Source organism: Falco cherrug, chromosome 10 (genome assembly GCF_023634085.1).
Source record: "Falco cherrug isolate bFalChe1 chromosome 10, bFalChe1.pri, whole genome shotgun sequence".
NCBI lineage: Eukaryota > Metazoa > Chordata > Aves > Falconiformes > Falconidae > Falco > Falco cherrug.
This window is the reverse complement of record NC_073706.1, coordinates 6,699,407-6,716,687: the sequence shown is the minus strand read 5'-3', so window position 1 is coordinate 6,716,687 and position 17,281 is coordinate 6,699,407. Positions and strand designations below refer to the sequence as shown.

The 17,281-nt window shown below is 36.0% G+C and overlaps 1 protein-coding gene across 3 annotated transcripts; it reads right to left on the bottom strand.

Moving 5' to 3' along the window:
• Positions 1 to 177: 177 nt before the first annotated feature.
• On the bottom strand, positions 178 to 16,860 carry LOC102053349 (translocating chain-associated membrane protein 1-like 1). 3 transcript variants are annotated; one of them, XR_008734084.1, is made up of 11 exons: positions 16,680 to 16,860; positions 12,049 to 12,109; positions 9,668 to 9,786; positions 8,595 to 8,711; positions 8,453 to 8,511; positions 7,564 to 7,648; positions 7,179 to 7,249; positions 6,990 to 7,094; positions 4,718 to 4,871; positions 3,721 to 3,881; positions 178 to 2,299 (listed from the first exon to the last, which is right to left on the bottom strand). XR_008734084.1 is itself a non-coding variant. In XM_005439024.4 (11 exons), exons 1-11 carry the CDS (start codon positions 16,797 to 16,799, stop codon positions 2,226 to 2,228), a joined length of 1,116 nt encoding a protein of 371 aa, XP_005439081.1. In that variant the 5' UTR covers positions 16,800 to 16,857; the 3' UTR covers positions 178 to 2,225. The 3 variants fall into 3 exon arrangements, 2 of the variants coding, with proteins under 2 accessions (XP_005439081.1, XP_027660976.1); XM_005439024.4 differs by having other exon boundaries at positions 4,728 to 4,871; positions 16,680 to 16,857; XM_027805175.2 differs by lacking the exon at positions 4,718 to 4,871 and having other exon boundaries at positions 16,680 to 16,859.
• Between the last annotated feature and the right edge of the window lie 421 nt (positions 16,861 to 17,281).

Below are 17,281 nucleotides of genomic sequence, written 5' to 3'. Positions count from 1 at the left end.
GTGAATTCCTTATTTTCACCTGAGTCTACTTTTCTGACTCCTCATTCGCACACAGCCAGAAACAAAAAATTATATTTAAAGAAAACCAAATCTCCATCATCATCTGATTTAACAACCACTTTGCATTTCAGCTTTCACAGACTTGCTAATAGCAAGCCAATGAAAAACGAACAAAAGTCATTAAGAAACACTGCTTTAATTCGATTAACTTCTAACAGCCTACACACTTGCTTTTTTGTTAACAAACTAGTTGTTACACCAACCTGCCCATTTGCTTTATTTGTAAATTCCGTGGAACTCTCTTTACAGCTTTCTGTAAATAACACCTGTAATTACACTGTAGAATTTGAAAGAACAGCATTTTAAATAAATTAAACCAGAGTTTTTGTTGCAAAGCTTTCTGAAACATCTTCATAATAACAAGCCTAGAGTTCATGTAATGCTTTTGGTGGTACTTTAAGTATCCAAATATTTAATATACAGACAGCAATTTTCAACTAAAAAAAATTCATCATGTTGTAAAGAGGAAGTTCTTACATAAAATATATGTCTACATGGAATATAATAGCAGTTATACTTGCCTTGTATTTGTATTTCTAAAATAATAATTCAAGTAAAATACACTATCTTTAAAGAAAAATGATCAAGCTTCTTTGAAATGGCCATCACGAGTATCATGCAATAAGAATATTTAAGAGCGTAATCAGTTTATTCAAGTGCCTAGAATTGGATACTGGCATGTAAACCACTGTCTGGATTTCCTTTTGAAAGCCTGGTGACTTAGGTGTGCACACACTGAAATCTACAGGGCCTGTAAGCTTGCAGTTGCAGTACGCATCAAAGAAAACATTGTCTTATGAGCAGCATGCTCAGAAATACTTGAAGGCTAAGCAAATCTCTCCCAAACTGCTCAAAAGATGGTACTTCTATCAAACAAGGAATTCATTACTATACAAGTTTATCAAAAATATTAGCAAATGTAAATGTATTCTAGTTCCATGGTAAACATTTCCAGTATAAATTTATAGGCTTACGTGAATTAATGTAATATTCCTACAGTCTATTTGCACAAAGGGAAAGTTATGGGAAATAAGAACGTGAGTTTATGAAACTTGTCCAACATTGAGATACTAGCCTCAGATCTATAAGGGTTAGTTACAAAAATACCATTAATCTTTTCATAATATAATCATTTTAATATTAGAATTATATACATATAAAATGTTCACATAAGGAGCAAATTAATACCTTCATAGACATAAAACCCTTGAGTCAGACTAAAATGAATTACTATCTACAGGCTAAGAAAGAAAAAAGGTTACGCTTCGTGAAACATTCACTGCAATGTTGTTTGAGCACCTTCCTTAAATACCTTCTGCATAGACTCAGAAGTGTAAGACATGTCAGTAATAAATTAAAGTAAAATGTGGTTGAAAAAAAATCTGGCACATGACTGCAAGCATGAAATACTGGCTTTTTAGAAATATTTGGAAGCCTTGTCTTTTATTTCAAAAGGGCTAAGAAAATACTACACGTTAATTGGCTACTTTTCTTCCCCTTGCCCCATACGAGACAGTACAATCCACTGCAAAATCCCACAGGCACAGTCTAGCATTTTTCCCAAGGCACGCAAGTTCCACCTTTACTGAACACTAGTCTCACTTTTATACTGAAAGAAGATTGGTGATGTCCTGTCAGAATTTGCCCTTGCTCTAAATCTGTAATTTTTAAAGAGAAAGCAAGTATAGAAAATTTTTGCTTTTTTTACCAGGCTACTTTAAATATACCTCTTACTCCATGTAAGATGAATAAAGAAAAATTCTTGGGGAGGGAAGAGGCAGGGGAGACAGACAGACGTGGTAAGATCTTTTTGGTACAGAATTTTTAATTCTGTAAAAGCAAATGAATAGACAACTTAGATTTCGACAGCCTTCCATAATGCAAACGTTATGGAAATGTATTAACTTCTGATCACAGAACCAGAAGTTCAAACGGATTAATCTGTTTCTATTGTTAAAGCAAAGTGAAATTTGGAGATGACTATTGTGTTCAGGTGCATCAAAGATGATCTTGTCATAGATGTAGGGTTATTAAAAAATATATTTTAAAAATAGAACCTGGTAACGTCCGTTGAAATAATAAGACATCCAAATAATAGTTCTGCAGCGTCAGTTTTTTAAGTCAGTCTTCTGTCAAATGTTGTCTTCTGATACTACCTTGTATTCTCATACTGGTTTTGATTTTCTTATTCTTGGCGATGCTTCACCTTCTACTTTTGCTGCTCCATTGACACAGTTCTCTGTAATTTTAAGTTACATTACAGTAAACACACAATTTTGCTTTACATGAAAAGATACAGAAACTAGTCCAGGAAAATTTAAAAAGTTATCTTAAGTAGACTAAAGAAATCACAGCTAATGCCTGCAAATAAAATGGCTTCAGCAGAACCCACACTCTCCTTCAGAATACTTCTACAAGCGTGAATACTTTTGCAAGTAGAAATAAAACAATGTACAACACCTTTCCACATATGCAGTCAGAGCTACAAAGCCTGTGCTATTCTTTGTTTTGCTCAACTGAAGCAAACATGAAGTCAAACTAGTATCACTTCTGCTATTCCAAACCACAATCATCTTGGGAACTTAACAATTGCACTAATTTCATAAAACAACACAGAAAAGCAATAAAGTCATTCATCTAGAAAGGAGAGAAGGATCTGAAAGACTGGAGAAAGAGGAACCAAAGAAAAGCATCTGCAGCCACACTCACAGCAGAAAAGCTGCTCTGGAATGATAAAGAAAGACAAGGTTATGAGCACCATTATGGTCTAGAATCTTCTGACTGGTTTCAGCTAATGCTGACTCAGCTAGTAACCTCTGAATGCAAAAAGCTTCAACAATTCTTAGTAAAAACTAATACATAAAGATCAACTTCAGAAAGACAGACAGCCTGTAGTCAAATTCCCAAGAAACTGCATTTTTCAAAGCTCTACCCAAATCTCAGAAGTGATTCCCAGTCTTCCATACAACTTTATCCCATATTTTACATATATGCTAAAAAGAATATGAAATTTCACTCTACCAAATCTTCATAACTCTCATTTAACTAATGTAATTGATATAACATCGGAATTTGGAAATTATACAACATCATTTAATTAAAAAGCCTTTCTTCATTAGTTGTCCTTTGCCAGCTACTACATTCCTTTCAAGTTCTTTTTCAGTGGGTATGACATTCTTTACATGAATGTGTCTTTATATAGAACAACAAATGAAACTTTAATGGTCTGAAACATAACAGAAGCAGAATTTATGAAATACAGTAGGGATTTCAGATGATACTTCTTTTCTGATATTAAATATATATATATATATATTAGCAGCATTGTAAACAACTGATCTAAAATGGAAAGAAAACCCTGGAATCATTAAGTCCAGTTTCATGAAATATTCCTTGTGTTTAGATTAACACAGAGTTCAGTGAATAACCCTGAAGATTACCCAGGTATTAATACAGTTAGCACTCTCTGTGCTGTCTTGTTAGCAATATGGAATTAAAGAACATGCCCCAGTGTTTGAAGAAGCTATATTATCAATATTCTCTGCATGTCAAAAGACAAATAATTTTGCTCTTTTACAGAAAGAAAAGATATAAGATGATATATTTGGTATAAAAACATTTGGCCTAGAAACATACTAGAAACAATACTATGCCACTGACCTCTGTTTGGTTCCTGGTTTGTTCGTTTCTTTTTTGTGTTAGTTATCTTTTTCTTTGGAATCTGGTTATTAACATGCTCTCTATATTTCTTCAGCTGAAAATTTATAAATTTCCACATCATCCAGGCCTGTGTTAGACAAACAGTAGCCAGGCAGCCAATCCTAACAAGATTTGAGATTTTGGAGACATTAGATAAAAGTTTCAGTTAACCATTAATAGACTGAAAATCTGTACCTATTTTATTTTTTCTCCAAACGTCTACTATTGAAACAATTAAAGTCTTCATACGATAGGAAACCAGATGTATCAGAAAACTTTACACAAGACAAGCTGTGTCACACAAGAAGTCAGTGGAAATCATATGTAAAGTCTATTGCTAGAAGCAATCAGATTTATCAAGCAGTTATGACCATAGCTTTCAATGGCTGATAGGAAATTGTATCATTGAAGCCCTTTCTGCCAAGCAATCTATGAATGAGAAATCACATAGACTCAAAAATCCCTCCCACACACTTGATTACAGGCATTAAGTTATAAGGATGAATGTTACAGTGATAAGCTTATGCTGAAAAAGAAATAAAATTTAAAATTAACAAGCAAGAATAAAAGATAGACAAAAATGCTACAGAAAGGCGCCAAACAAATAATTAATTAAAAACTTAGGGGTCTTAATATCACCTAATGATACTATGCCCAGTATAGACATGGAGGGGGAGTGGAATTAGAGATTATTATCCTAGGCATTTTGGATAATTATCAAACATTAGTTAAAATAAGTTTCTTTTTTCTTTCTTTTTTTTTTTTCTTCCTATTTTCCATACATACTGGTTTTACTTTGTGAAAAGAAGACAGAAAAGAGAACAAAACTTCCCCTCCCTTAAATACTCAAGAGGAAAACATCACCCAGGAAAATTCTTCAAAACACATTATTCCCCTGGATTATTTTATTAAAGTTCTTTTGAAATGCCACATTATACAAGCATGAATGTCTACTAGCCTTCTTATACCTCACAGGGAGTACATTGAAGTTTCCGCCTGCTATGGAAAAATCTGAATTCTCTGCTCTTGCCAAACCAAATCCAAATGTGAGGACAGATAAAGTCAGGGTCAAAAGACGCACCACCACGAAAAGCAAAGCCCAAATGGTAAATCTGAAAACAAAATAATGAAATTAATGTGCTTTCTGCTTTTACTCCCTTTCTTTTCAATGAAGTCAAACATACAGAGAATTTTTCATTAAAATTCTCTCAGCAATGATAGGGAAATATCCATGGAGGGGACCAATAATTACAGAAAAACTTGGTCATCTGCAAACATTCAGTCCTGCCTCATTACACAATCTTTTGACTAGAAAGCACAATTAAGTAAAAGTTGCATCTCAAGTAGGCATTCATGCTGTAAGCCACTTATAAATAATGGTGATGCTATAAAGCCAGAAAGCTGATGCTAAAGTTATTAAACAGTTGGAAGATCAGGACAATATATGTAATTTATAACAGCCAGACATTTTTAGGACAAGAAGAGAAGGTAATCAGATAGCTAATAAGTAAAAAATGACAATTATTTCACTTTATAGCTAACAGAGAAATGTGCCATCCTGCAGATTTTCAACATCTAGAAGTTTTTGTTATATGATATGGAAAAAACCCTGAAGAACAGTTTTATTAAGCTGACAATAATGAATTTAGAAAATTGGTATCATTACTGGCATTACATAAAGATTTCTATAGGAAAAAGATTTATCATGTGACTGATGAATGGATTAAGAGAGACACTACCAGTGTGAATAAAAAAGTATCTTTTCAAGATTTCCATTAAAAAAAATAAAATCAGCTTGTTCAACTGATATCAAACTTAAAGAAAAAGTTCTTTGCATCTCTCATAGTATAAGCAAAACTGCTTAAAAAGCAGCTCCCTTCACACCCTCCTCCAAAACTAGATTTTAAGAAAAGCTACAATGTCTGGAACCGTAAGAAGAAACAATAAATTCAGAGCTAGGAAAAACACCTAGTATTTGACATTGTACTGCTTCTACTGTTTACATTATAGGTTCTACATGTTGTAATAGAAATAAAATGCCCCAAATACTTCTGCAATTCATCAGCTATGAAAACCAATTTCCATTTTGAGTTATTTAAACTGTGGTAATATTGCACATGGGATAACTGATTTCCAGCTGAAGACAGACATAGTTGCTTATCTGACCATTAGAGCCTTCATAAGACAGGAAAAATATGTTCTCCTAATCAGTATATTTAGCCTTCATGCTTTTGGATGGCGTATAATGAAAAGCAGATAAACTCGTAGCTCCAAAATCTCACAATTAAACACGACATACAAGTGAAAGATAAGCTAACTTTCTCCCACTTTCCAGATTTGCATCAGTAAACATTGATTTTTTGCAAAGAACATACAGCATACCTATTTAAAATGTTAGCTTTAAGGAGCAACACAAATGAATCTTGTGAAAAGACCAGAAAGAGCAGCAGCATTATGTTGCCTCAAGGGAAGCTGCCTATATATAAGGGATTGCATGAAAGAAAGCAAGGCATTCATGATAATCTCTTCCAGCTGAGCAGTCACTCAGAAAAGGAAGAAATAATATGAGACAAAGCCACATAAATGGGACAAGGCTGCTTTATTCAAACTGGAACCTCCAGAAGTCTTCACATTCAAGTGGTGAAACATATCCAATCCTTCCTAGCACGCCTCAGTTAAATATCTCAGTTCCTCATCTCTTCCCATTCTCAAATGCATTACTTTTATACCCATTAAATCTCAGAATGGTTGAGAATCTTACTCAGGAGATGCATAATTGCATAATCAGCTACACCTTTTGAGACATCACCTTCTCTGTTGTACAGTTACTTCACTTTCTCACCTTACCAAAAGGGGGGAGACCTGCATTACAGGGAATGCTGCTTTTATTACTTCTTAGATTAACTGTGTTTAAAAACAAGTGTCCCTACATACAAACATTTATGAGCATTTAAGCAAATAGGGAACTTACAGAATCAGAAGCACTACAAAGGTATCTGAGATGCGACTTTAGCAAAAGCTTCAGCAAAACCTTATGATCATGACAGTGAAATGGTGTATTTGCTTCCTTGACTTTGTGTAATGACAATTACTTGTGAATTCGAAGCAGGTAATAGTGGACATTGAACAAGTGATGTTTGCTATCTAAGTACTTTTACATACATGCAAATCCACTTATTAGAAATTAGTAAGCAAAGTTCTGAATTTTAATATATACATATAAGATTTACCCTTTTTGCTTGTTTTCATCACTGAAGTAGAAAAGACGTGAGGCATGAAAAATGAATTCCACTAAATAGTGAGGTACCATCAGAATTAGCCCCAAACGCTGAAAACTATAAAACAGAAAAGTTAAAAAATTTAATGAAATTATGAAGACAACAGATCTATCTATTCAAAATGGATATGCAAATACTTACTTTAATATATAGGCACCAGAGATATGAATAATGTAAAGGCAAATATAACATAGCTGCCTTGGAATATCTTCCTAAAATTAGAGAAAGTATAATAAATGCTGTTATAGTTTAACTATATTTTCCAAAGAAAAATCAGATCATTCATTAGGTTTGATTATTTTTCACACTACCGTATAAATTTCTGGAAAGACTATCTGAATCAAAAACTACAGCCCACCTAGACTACATCAGATAGGAAATGCAAGAAATTAAAAATATATAAATAACTGGACATATAAATATGAATAAGTATCTATTGATATAGTTAATATAAAGGAAAATACTGATCTGAATAATTTGAAAGAATAGATATTTAATTAACAGTACTAACAGCTTGTCTCCATACCTTTTGGATCTTTTGAAAGTATAGCTCTGGCAGTGCATGAAGCCAATAGGCTATCTGGCAAATATAGAAGAACTTTACCTGAAAACTACACAATAATTCAGGTTAAGAAAACACGGGATGATAAGTTTTCAAGCTTTCAAGATGAGATACAAGATTTTATTTTATTATCTTAAGTAAATTCATTCTGACTCATTATAGTTTATGATTCCTAAATCACACATGCCGCAAATACAAAACAACCCTGTGGTGACAGTTTTTTTAATTAGCATCCATAATCTTCTTGATAGCAAGTCTGAATCACCTTTTGGGACAGTAGGAAAGAAAAAACACCAAATAACCTAACACACAGAAACAATTTATTCTGTGAGCAGCAGAACTCCCTTCCTAAAAAACATGTATTATCCCCCCTACCCTCTAGCACACTTTCTGGAGAGAAATGGGCACAGGGTGCGCCCAGACAAATATCACAATTTTATAGGTCATCTTAATTTAGGGGGAAAAAATACTCAAGCTATAAATCCCCTCTAATTTGAAAATTCAGTCTCCAAGAAACACATTTCTTTAGTACAAAAGAATTCAGCAGTCTTATTTTATATCCCATCCTGCAAATACTTTTACTGTAACTCAGCTACCATGGTTAAGTGAAAGAAAGTTAAGAACACATACAAGTATCTCTCAGATCTCTTGGAAAGATGTTCAATTCATCTAAAATTACCTTTGAATAAAACAGTTGGCAGTTTTCAGACCGAAGAAAGTATTTTCATCTAATTCTCATTCTTATAAGGTATGAATGTCACTCCCTTATTAGTGGTCTCCTAAAGTATGGGGTGGTTAAACATGCAGTGATTAGCCGTATCAGATTTTTTCCAATTGAAAATAGAAGACTTACAGCATACGACAATGGGGATACTCTGTCCAGAGTGAGGTTAGGTCCATCGCGAATTCTTCCTAAAGAAAAAGGCCACTGATTTAAGGACCTTAATACTTTAAATGTATTGTTAAAAATAAAAACAGCAAATAGAGTGACTTACTGCATTCAAAATACTTGATCCCCATATAAATGAAAATAAGGAGAAAAACGCTAGCTGTCCCGATTCATTGAATTTGCTGTGCTTTGTTTTCGACAAATGCAGACGTCTATTAATTTTCTAGAAACAAAAAGCAGATCAATAAATGTATTATCTAAAACAAGAAAGGTATTTGGGAGGTAGTGTTCACTCATGAATTTTTTTTTCTTTTTTTTCTTCTCACATCTCCCATTCTTCAACCAAAATACATTGCTCCCACCATTTAAGACTTTGATCAGCAATTTGTAAGACAATTTGCTTCAACAAGACTTCTCACTATGGTAAAGTTCACATGGAAAATATTCAGATAATATATTCAGACAATCCCCCACCCCACCTCTAATCAGTCATATTGCTAAATTTTTCAAATGTCTTCGCACACTTAAAAACCCTTTGAGCTTCTGTGGCTCAAATGACCTATTTGTGAAGACATTCTAAGACCATCAAGTAACAGATAGTTTTCACAATGGCATTAACAAATTAATTTGACTTTGCAGCTCAGTTGGTGTAAAAGAACACACAATGAAGTTTGAGCTCCCTCTCTGAGGCAAAGTCAGCTGACAAACATAAATCCACCACTGCAGTAATTTTCATTTTTTCCATCTTCTGAATATATGTTTCAAATCTAATGCAACAGATGTCACACACAGATATTTTGAGTAGGTCATGAATAGTTAACGTCTGTTTTTACACAAAAATATAAGTTATATTGATTGAAAGAAAGGTTCAGTGGTTTATGCAACTAATAAATTGAGGAAGTATCACTATAAAAATATAATAAAATAATCTAGGTTGAAAAAGACCTTTAAGATCATCAAGTCTTAACTGTTAACCTAATACTACCAGGTTCACCACTCAACTAAGGTCTATTTGCATTTTTGTCAAAGAACAAAAGGATTGATCATAAACAGGGTTTCTACAGGCTAAACCATTCCTCGTACCATAGCTTACACTAAACTTGAAGAAAAACTCTTAGCAACTGATGGCTAAAAATAACATGTTTATAAATGTAAATTATATTCCAGTAATAAACTTACATCTAATATGTTCTCCTGGATTACAGCATGCAGATTAATAGCTATGAGCATGTAGAAGAAGATCGTGGCAATGTCTTTTGGACCATAGTCATAAAAATGAAATTGCTCATTGCTGTCATCTAAAAAAAAAAAAAAAAGTGTGTATTTTTACATTCTTATGAAGAAGTACTCTGTGCAACTGAAAAAGGGCAGCAGTGATAGTTGCTCTTGGAAGTTATGCTAAATTGATACTGGATACTAGTTACAAGTTTTACATTTTGAAGATTACTTTTTATGCCTGATCAGATAACTTGGAACTTCTTTTCCTTCAATGCAATTATATAATTATAAGCCCAGAACAAACTATTGAGAGTAGTATATACTGAGCTCTAGTTTCAAGTCATTTCTTTCCCCTAGGGCATCAGAAAAGAAAACAAACAATAAACAAAAACAACAACAACAAGCAAACAAATAAAACCCAACAAACAAAACCACACACCAGCACCCTATCCTCTACATTTTGGCAGAGACCAAATGAGATTCCATCTTCAGAAGCATGACTGACTATGTGGGGAAAAAGAAACTACATAGTAAGGATAGTATCCCTAGTAGTTCAACTCATTGTTAAGTACCAATTTCCCTAGACTTAGTAGTACATTCCCATAAATCAAAAACAAAATAAAATTAAAAAAAAGGAACATTCACACTCTTACAACCTCATTTTTCTTTATGCATCTGAGACACTGCAATGGAAAAGAAAGAACTTGTACTACAACTAATCAAGAGCTGTGCCCACCCTGATTTACAGGCTATCATGTCTAACATATTCCTCTGCTTTCACTTAAGAAAGAGCATTAATTTGATGTCTCTTATCTATATATGCGCCATTTTTCATAAACTTCAAGGAATTTTGTTATCTTTGTTAGCATTATTCTACCCTTTGTCAAACTGCATTGTCCAAATGCAAAACAGCAGAAATAGAGACATCTAACAACTTTCTTTTTCCTAAAGGAAACTAGGCTAGAAGGTGTCAAGGAAGCAATTACTGCTTCCTGTAACATGATTGGTACATTAAGGTCCTAATGCACAGGACATCCATATAACTCTCAGGGTCAGATGTTCTATTCCTATGTTTGAAAGCAGCTTGTGATACAATTGATGAACAACTGCATATCAAATGCTATTTCTGCCTGTTGCCTAGCACTGTTTTTCAAAATGGACCTTCACTAGCAATATATTCAGAGGGCCAGAGTAGAGACCTCAACATTGGTTGTGAACAACTCATCCACACCTCCTATTAAAACTAAAGGAAGCTCTACCTTGTTCATTCCATTGTATGTATGTATATATACACATACATACATGCACCAAACACTGTGAAGAAGTCACATCACAGGCATCTTTGTAACTGACGTGGATTTCACTTTTGTCTCTACTACAGGAGATTTCTACTTGATGCTGCTTAAATACCTATAAAACAGAAGTCCACAGACTGTGTACACCTCAAGTGTTCAACATCAAACATCTCAGGAAACATTTGCAAAAAATTATAAATATTCATTACTGCAAGCAAAGTTAATCAATGCATTATTCTGAACATATTAAATGCACTCAGAGTGCTAAATTATTTGGAACGGTTGCAGCACAGAGGTCTCCAGTTTGGACACCATTAGAACAGAAGTCATAGATTGCTAATTTCTCTGGACTTTAGTTCCCCATCTGGAATAATTCTACCACAGTACCTATTTTTTCCAAGACATTGTGCAGATTAATTCCTGGAAAGAATTGAAAGTTATCAATACTATTGAGAAAAATTAAGTTATCAAATAAGGAAATTCCACTAGCTGCTTACTACTCTTGTATATAGTACACCAGGTACAAAAGATTAAAAAAAAGAAATCCCCTTTTTTTAGCGGAAAAAAAGAATCGGTACTTCTCTCTTTGTTATTTAAAAGCATGACTGAATCAATATCAGTTACTTGAGAATAACCATGTGATATTTTTAAAATATAAACACAAATCCATTACTAAAGATGTAAGAAATCATGAATAAACAACAGATACATAGAAGATTACCAAAATATTCTGTCACTTGATAACTCCTGTTGAGTGCATCAAAACTGAAAAGAATGCATGCTTTTTACATTAAGATGCAAGTTAACAGCAGTGTTAACTATGGGAAAAATAACCCAGTATTATTCACCAGCAGTAGAGAAAACACTAGAATGTTTCAGTGAATATAGTATTAGCAAACCCAAAAACAGACAGATAAATATGAGAGTTCTACTATATTATGAGAGTGAATTGAAAACTTGAGAGAAAAACAAAGAAAGAGTAATTTTTAATTGTTGAACTCTTGCATTACAAGAAGAAGAAAAGAAGAAGATGTGAGTTAATCTTACCAATGGTATAGGTGACATTGTACTGCACGGCTACAAAGATGATGGCATTCTTGGTTGTGGCCTGAAATTCAAAAGGAAACAACGAAAAAGTACCAGATTTTTCAAACAAGCTAGACTATAAACACCCAAAACTAGAAGATTATGCCATCAACAAATGTTCTCCCACACATGATTTAAAACCGAGAGGTCTTGAAAGTGTTATTCATCTCCAACAGATGTGGAGGCTCACCTTGTTGCAAATCCTTTAACATTTGCTGCATAGGGTCAGGACTTGAAATATCTTCTTGTAGCTATGGATCAAATTACTCACTGTTCTACTAAGTAACATTTTAAAGTGTTGAGATGTGCAAATGGCTTTCATTTCTTTCAAAAGTTAAAAGAATCTCTAAATTAAATCAGATGGAAAGTTTCCCCTAACTTTGCAAGATACTAAAAAAGCGATGTTCTGTTTAAAAAAAACCCAACAAACAAACAAACAACCACAAACCACCCTCCAACACTTTCAGCCATCCCTATCTCTTCAAAATGTCTTCCCATTCCCATACCGCAGTATATTTCGCCCATAGCTGTAACAATGGAACTGTTTATAATGTGGATTACTATATGACCGTACTTCCAAGTGATAAGAGGTAAATATGTTTGCTTAGTTTAATTTAGATTTCATTATCTGGTTTGCACAACTTCAAAAACAAGGTTGTGCTGATGCGACTGAAAGAAGGGTAAGCTATAACACAGGGATGTAAGTGGAAGGAGGGAAAAAAAACCCAAACAAACCCACCAATAAACCCTGGTTCCTTTGCTGCAAAAAAATGCAAGATGGAATTACATCCTACACTGTCAATAGCAGATAGATTTACTATGTTTGCAAGCACCCAGTTATCTAGTTCATAAATCAGAGAAGTACAAAATGCATAATCTGAAAACTGAAATAAAATAAATCCTTGTATGTTTCTTTTATGCTTTCTCTTAAAATTATCTTCATAGATATTCAGGAGTATATAAAACAAGCATTAATTTATCTAGCTACAAAGTAAGCAAGAGACATAACAACGCAAAAGAAGATCCTTTGTAGTAAAACAAGGGAGAAGAAAGCAAATCACTTCAATACACTGGGAGTACATCTATGAAATTAAGCAGTACAGGGAGGAGTCATAATACTGAAGAGTGCTTTTAAGAGGAAGTCTCATTAAGGAAAACGAAAGTACCAATTTTTCTGGCATACGAAATCGACTTTCAGATGCTGCAGTTCTATGACAGACACTGCAGTTCTATGAACAATTTAACCTTTTGTATACCAGTACTACCACCAAAATGAGCCATCCTGCCTTTCTTTTCACTGCCAGTTGCTTCTTGTCTCTGTCCCACACTACCATCAAAAGTAGTGGTGTAGTGAATTGGGCAGGAAAATTATGCAAGTTGAAACTGACCCAGCAAAACAAGAGGGCAGAGAAAACCCTGTTAATCTTAACACAGATGAATTTCCTAATATGCTGCACTGCTCAGCTATTGAAGTTCTTTTGTGTGCTTGATGGGGAGAATAAGCAGCCACAGTATCAATACCAACTTAAAATGTTCATGGAATTAAGAGCAAAAAATTCAGTGCCAACTGCTCCTGAAAGACAGGGAAAATATAGATAGTTACATAGGTATGGATGTCATCAGCACTTAACTAAAACAAACATACTTGCTTTCAGTAAGTCATCACTCAGGACCCACAGCAACAGTCTCTGTATACACATCTATAGACCTCATAATAATCAGCAAAGTTAAGGTACAGGAAAGTACAATTAAGGTGGATAAACAACCTTAAGTATAAGAATTCCTCTTAAAGAAATTCTTATAATTGGAACTTAAGACATTCTAAGACTAATTTCTAATTTTAACACACTTATTGTTTCTTGGATGGTCTCATGGATATGGGCAATTGAATGCCATGTAGAAAAGAAAACCCTGTATTTATTACAGTACTACATAAGCCCAAGCAAATCATTCAACAGGTAGTCAACTCTGAAAAGTTTCATTTACACATTCTTTAGCTTATTAGCGTATAACCTTTGGTACCATGGGCTAGATTTGGAAATTTGTCATTGACAGATGCATCTGAAATCACCATAAGGAAAAAATGCCATGAAAAGCACTGATTTAAAAAGTTGTCCTTCAGTGCTTCAAACTTAAAACACAAAAATAATTTCAATTTTTATGAAGAGAAAATCAAGACCAAAAGAAAATACACAACAGCTGTGTAGGCAAGTTCAGTAACTCTTACAAAGCATTCAGCATAAAATCATGATAAATGTCACCAAAATTTACTTGAAAAACAGGAGTAGGTTTTTTGTGTTTAGCAAACTGCATTACCATTATAAAGATGGTGTAAGACCTAGACAGTGAACCACAGAAATATAGATTCCATTCAAGTAATTCCAGTATGCTTTTCTGCAGTGAATGAGGCAGAGGTGTAACATAGAGGTCTAACCTGTTACATAGCACCACTATGCCTCTGCATAATAAATGAAAGGTGTCTCAATACAAAAGGTAATTTGTGCATCAAAAAAAGGACATGCAGCTGTTTAAATTAAACTATAATAAATATAAGAATATATATTCAAACAAGCACAATAAAAGTGTATCACAAACTACACTGAAGTCTAGCCGACATTTGAACTTTTAGAATTATGTTAACTAGAAATGAGAGAATTTGCTAACTGTCCTTGGGTGTAACTAATATTAAACTCACTCTTTTTCCTCTAAAACAAACCATCTTCATCAAAATAATAATGCTTGCCCCAGGGGACCTGCACAGTCCCTTCCAATACCTGTAGAATCACAGAAATAAAACCACCAAGCTTGAGTTAAGACAAATGGAATTCAGAGATGAAACTCCAGAAAACATACTTGTTTTTAACAGCAAAAAGAGCAGTATCTTTTTAGAAGTACCATACATAAAGATACATAATACCCCATCCCTGGAAGTATTCAAGGCCAGGTTGGATAGGCCTTTGAGAAACCTGGTCTAGTGGAAGGTGTCCATGCCCACCGTAAGGGGGTTGGAACTAGATAATCTTTAAGGCTCCTTCCAACCCAAACCATTCTATAATTCTACAATGAAAAAAAGTTCCATTTACGATCCCAAACTGGTTTTACTTTATGCCAGGTGCAGACATTTACTTTGTTTCTTAAAGCCTTTATCACCTCAGTTGTCAAGCCCCTAGCTATTTTGTTTAATCCCACAACTGAGTTCTGCATTTCATATTTTAACTGTTGTGATGTACTCCTCCATAGATGACAGAACTTACTATACCTCAACACTGCCTTTGTCCACCATTTAGAGGGAAATTATCTGACCACCACAACCGCCTTCTCTATTTCTGTCCAGTATCCTTAATGATTTCAGAAGTGGTTCAAGACATATTAAAAAAAAAAAAAGTGCCAGAATAGCTACATGTAAGGATCTCAGAATTTAATGGTATTTTTAATTTAAAATGATCTGATTTTTAAACTTATCCAACTGATGGGAAATGTTGAAATATTTCAGTGAAGTATTTAAGTTTTAATAACAATATTTCAGTAAAGCATTTAAATTGTTTCTCTATTTAAATTAAATTTTAAAAAATTGTTTAAACTCTATTTACCAAGACTAATCCCATACTCAACACCAATATGAAATATTCACGTAGCAGCACACACACACACACACAGCTTTTGCCCCAAAAGTAGGAAAACGATGCCTAAGAGAGGTGCCTAATACATCACCCCAGAAACTAAAAAGCAGCTCGCACATGGAAATAAACTTTACAATAACTTTCAAATACAAAGGCAAAGAGCATTTCAGAAGTTAGGCTGAGACTGTCTAATCCCACATTTTTCTTCAGATTATCCATCGCCAAGGGAGCTGAGCTGATGATGGCTATAGACTGAGCCGTGGTGCAAAAGGGTGACTAGCAGTTTTTAACTACCATGTGGTTAAGCATGCTTAAAACAACAGAGACAGTCTAAAACCCTCTTTATAACAGTCTTCCAGACTGCTTTACCACGTGGACCTTGGAACAGAACAAGAGGGCAAAAAAAAAGTCAATAAACACAAGGAAGAGACATAAAATGACTGGTTTAAGCGAGGGGGCTTTGAGGAGCTTTGTCATTCAGGAGACTGCACCTGAGTAAAAGGGAGCTTATGGGAGGGTGCTAGGAATGAAACGTGTGTGGAGATGAAGGAAAACCAGGCGAGAAAAGCGCAGCAATGTGACAGAAGATGAGAAAAGGGTTGCGTGGTGAGCAGGAGCTGGCGATGGCAACTCAGTAAAGGCGGCACTGGGGAGTAAGGGAGCTAGGGCAGGACTGAGCGGTGGCACTTGCTGCACTCGGAAGACAGCCGAGGCACGGAAAGGAGGGTGCCGGGCAGGGTGTCACGGAGTCAGGCCTCAGTGTAGCGAAGAAACGGACATAACCCTGCAGGGAAGGGGAGAGGCAGGCGGGGAGGGTGGGGCAGAGCTGCCTGGCAGCGGGGCTGAAGCGGCCGGGCGGGGCGTACTGGGCAGCTCCGGAGCGGGAAACGACAGGGCGGCCGCGGCTGACCCACAGCAGGACCAGGCGCTGCTCGGCTCGGCAGCCACCGGCCCCCTCGCCCCGCCCAGTACCTCAAAAACGACCCCCATCAGAAGGCTCATCACCAGGCAGGATACGACATCCACATGGTTCTGAATGATGAACTCATGGCTTAGCACCGGCGGGCTCTTGTGTTTCCTGCGGAGCCGCATGGTGGTGACAGCTCGCACGCCCAGGCAGCCCCGCCGAGAGGAGTGGCACCGCCCCCAGCCCCTCCACAGCCGTTACCTCACGCACGGTAAACACCGCCAGCCCCGAGAGCCCACCTCCTTCAGAATGGTGGCCAATCAAACTCAAGAGTGCCTATGATTGGCAACTCTGGCAACTAATCGTTAGACGGTCTGGAAGAGCCGTTTCTAAGGCGGCGGTGTTTCGGCGGCACTTAAGCTTTTGCGGCGGGAGACGGAGGCCGATTTGAGTGACATGGCCCCTTGCCAATCACGTGTGCGGGGGGGTGGGGCTTGCTCGGGGGACCGCCGCAGGCCCCAGCGGGTGGGGCCCGGCCGGTGCCGGAGGCGGGCTGGCCTGAGGGGGTTCCCGCTGCGCGAAGCATGGTGGCGGGGTTGCCTTTGATCCGGGCAGGCCCATGTGGTGGCTCTGCTCGCCGCAGCTCCAGCGGCGGCCAGGGAGCTGT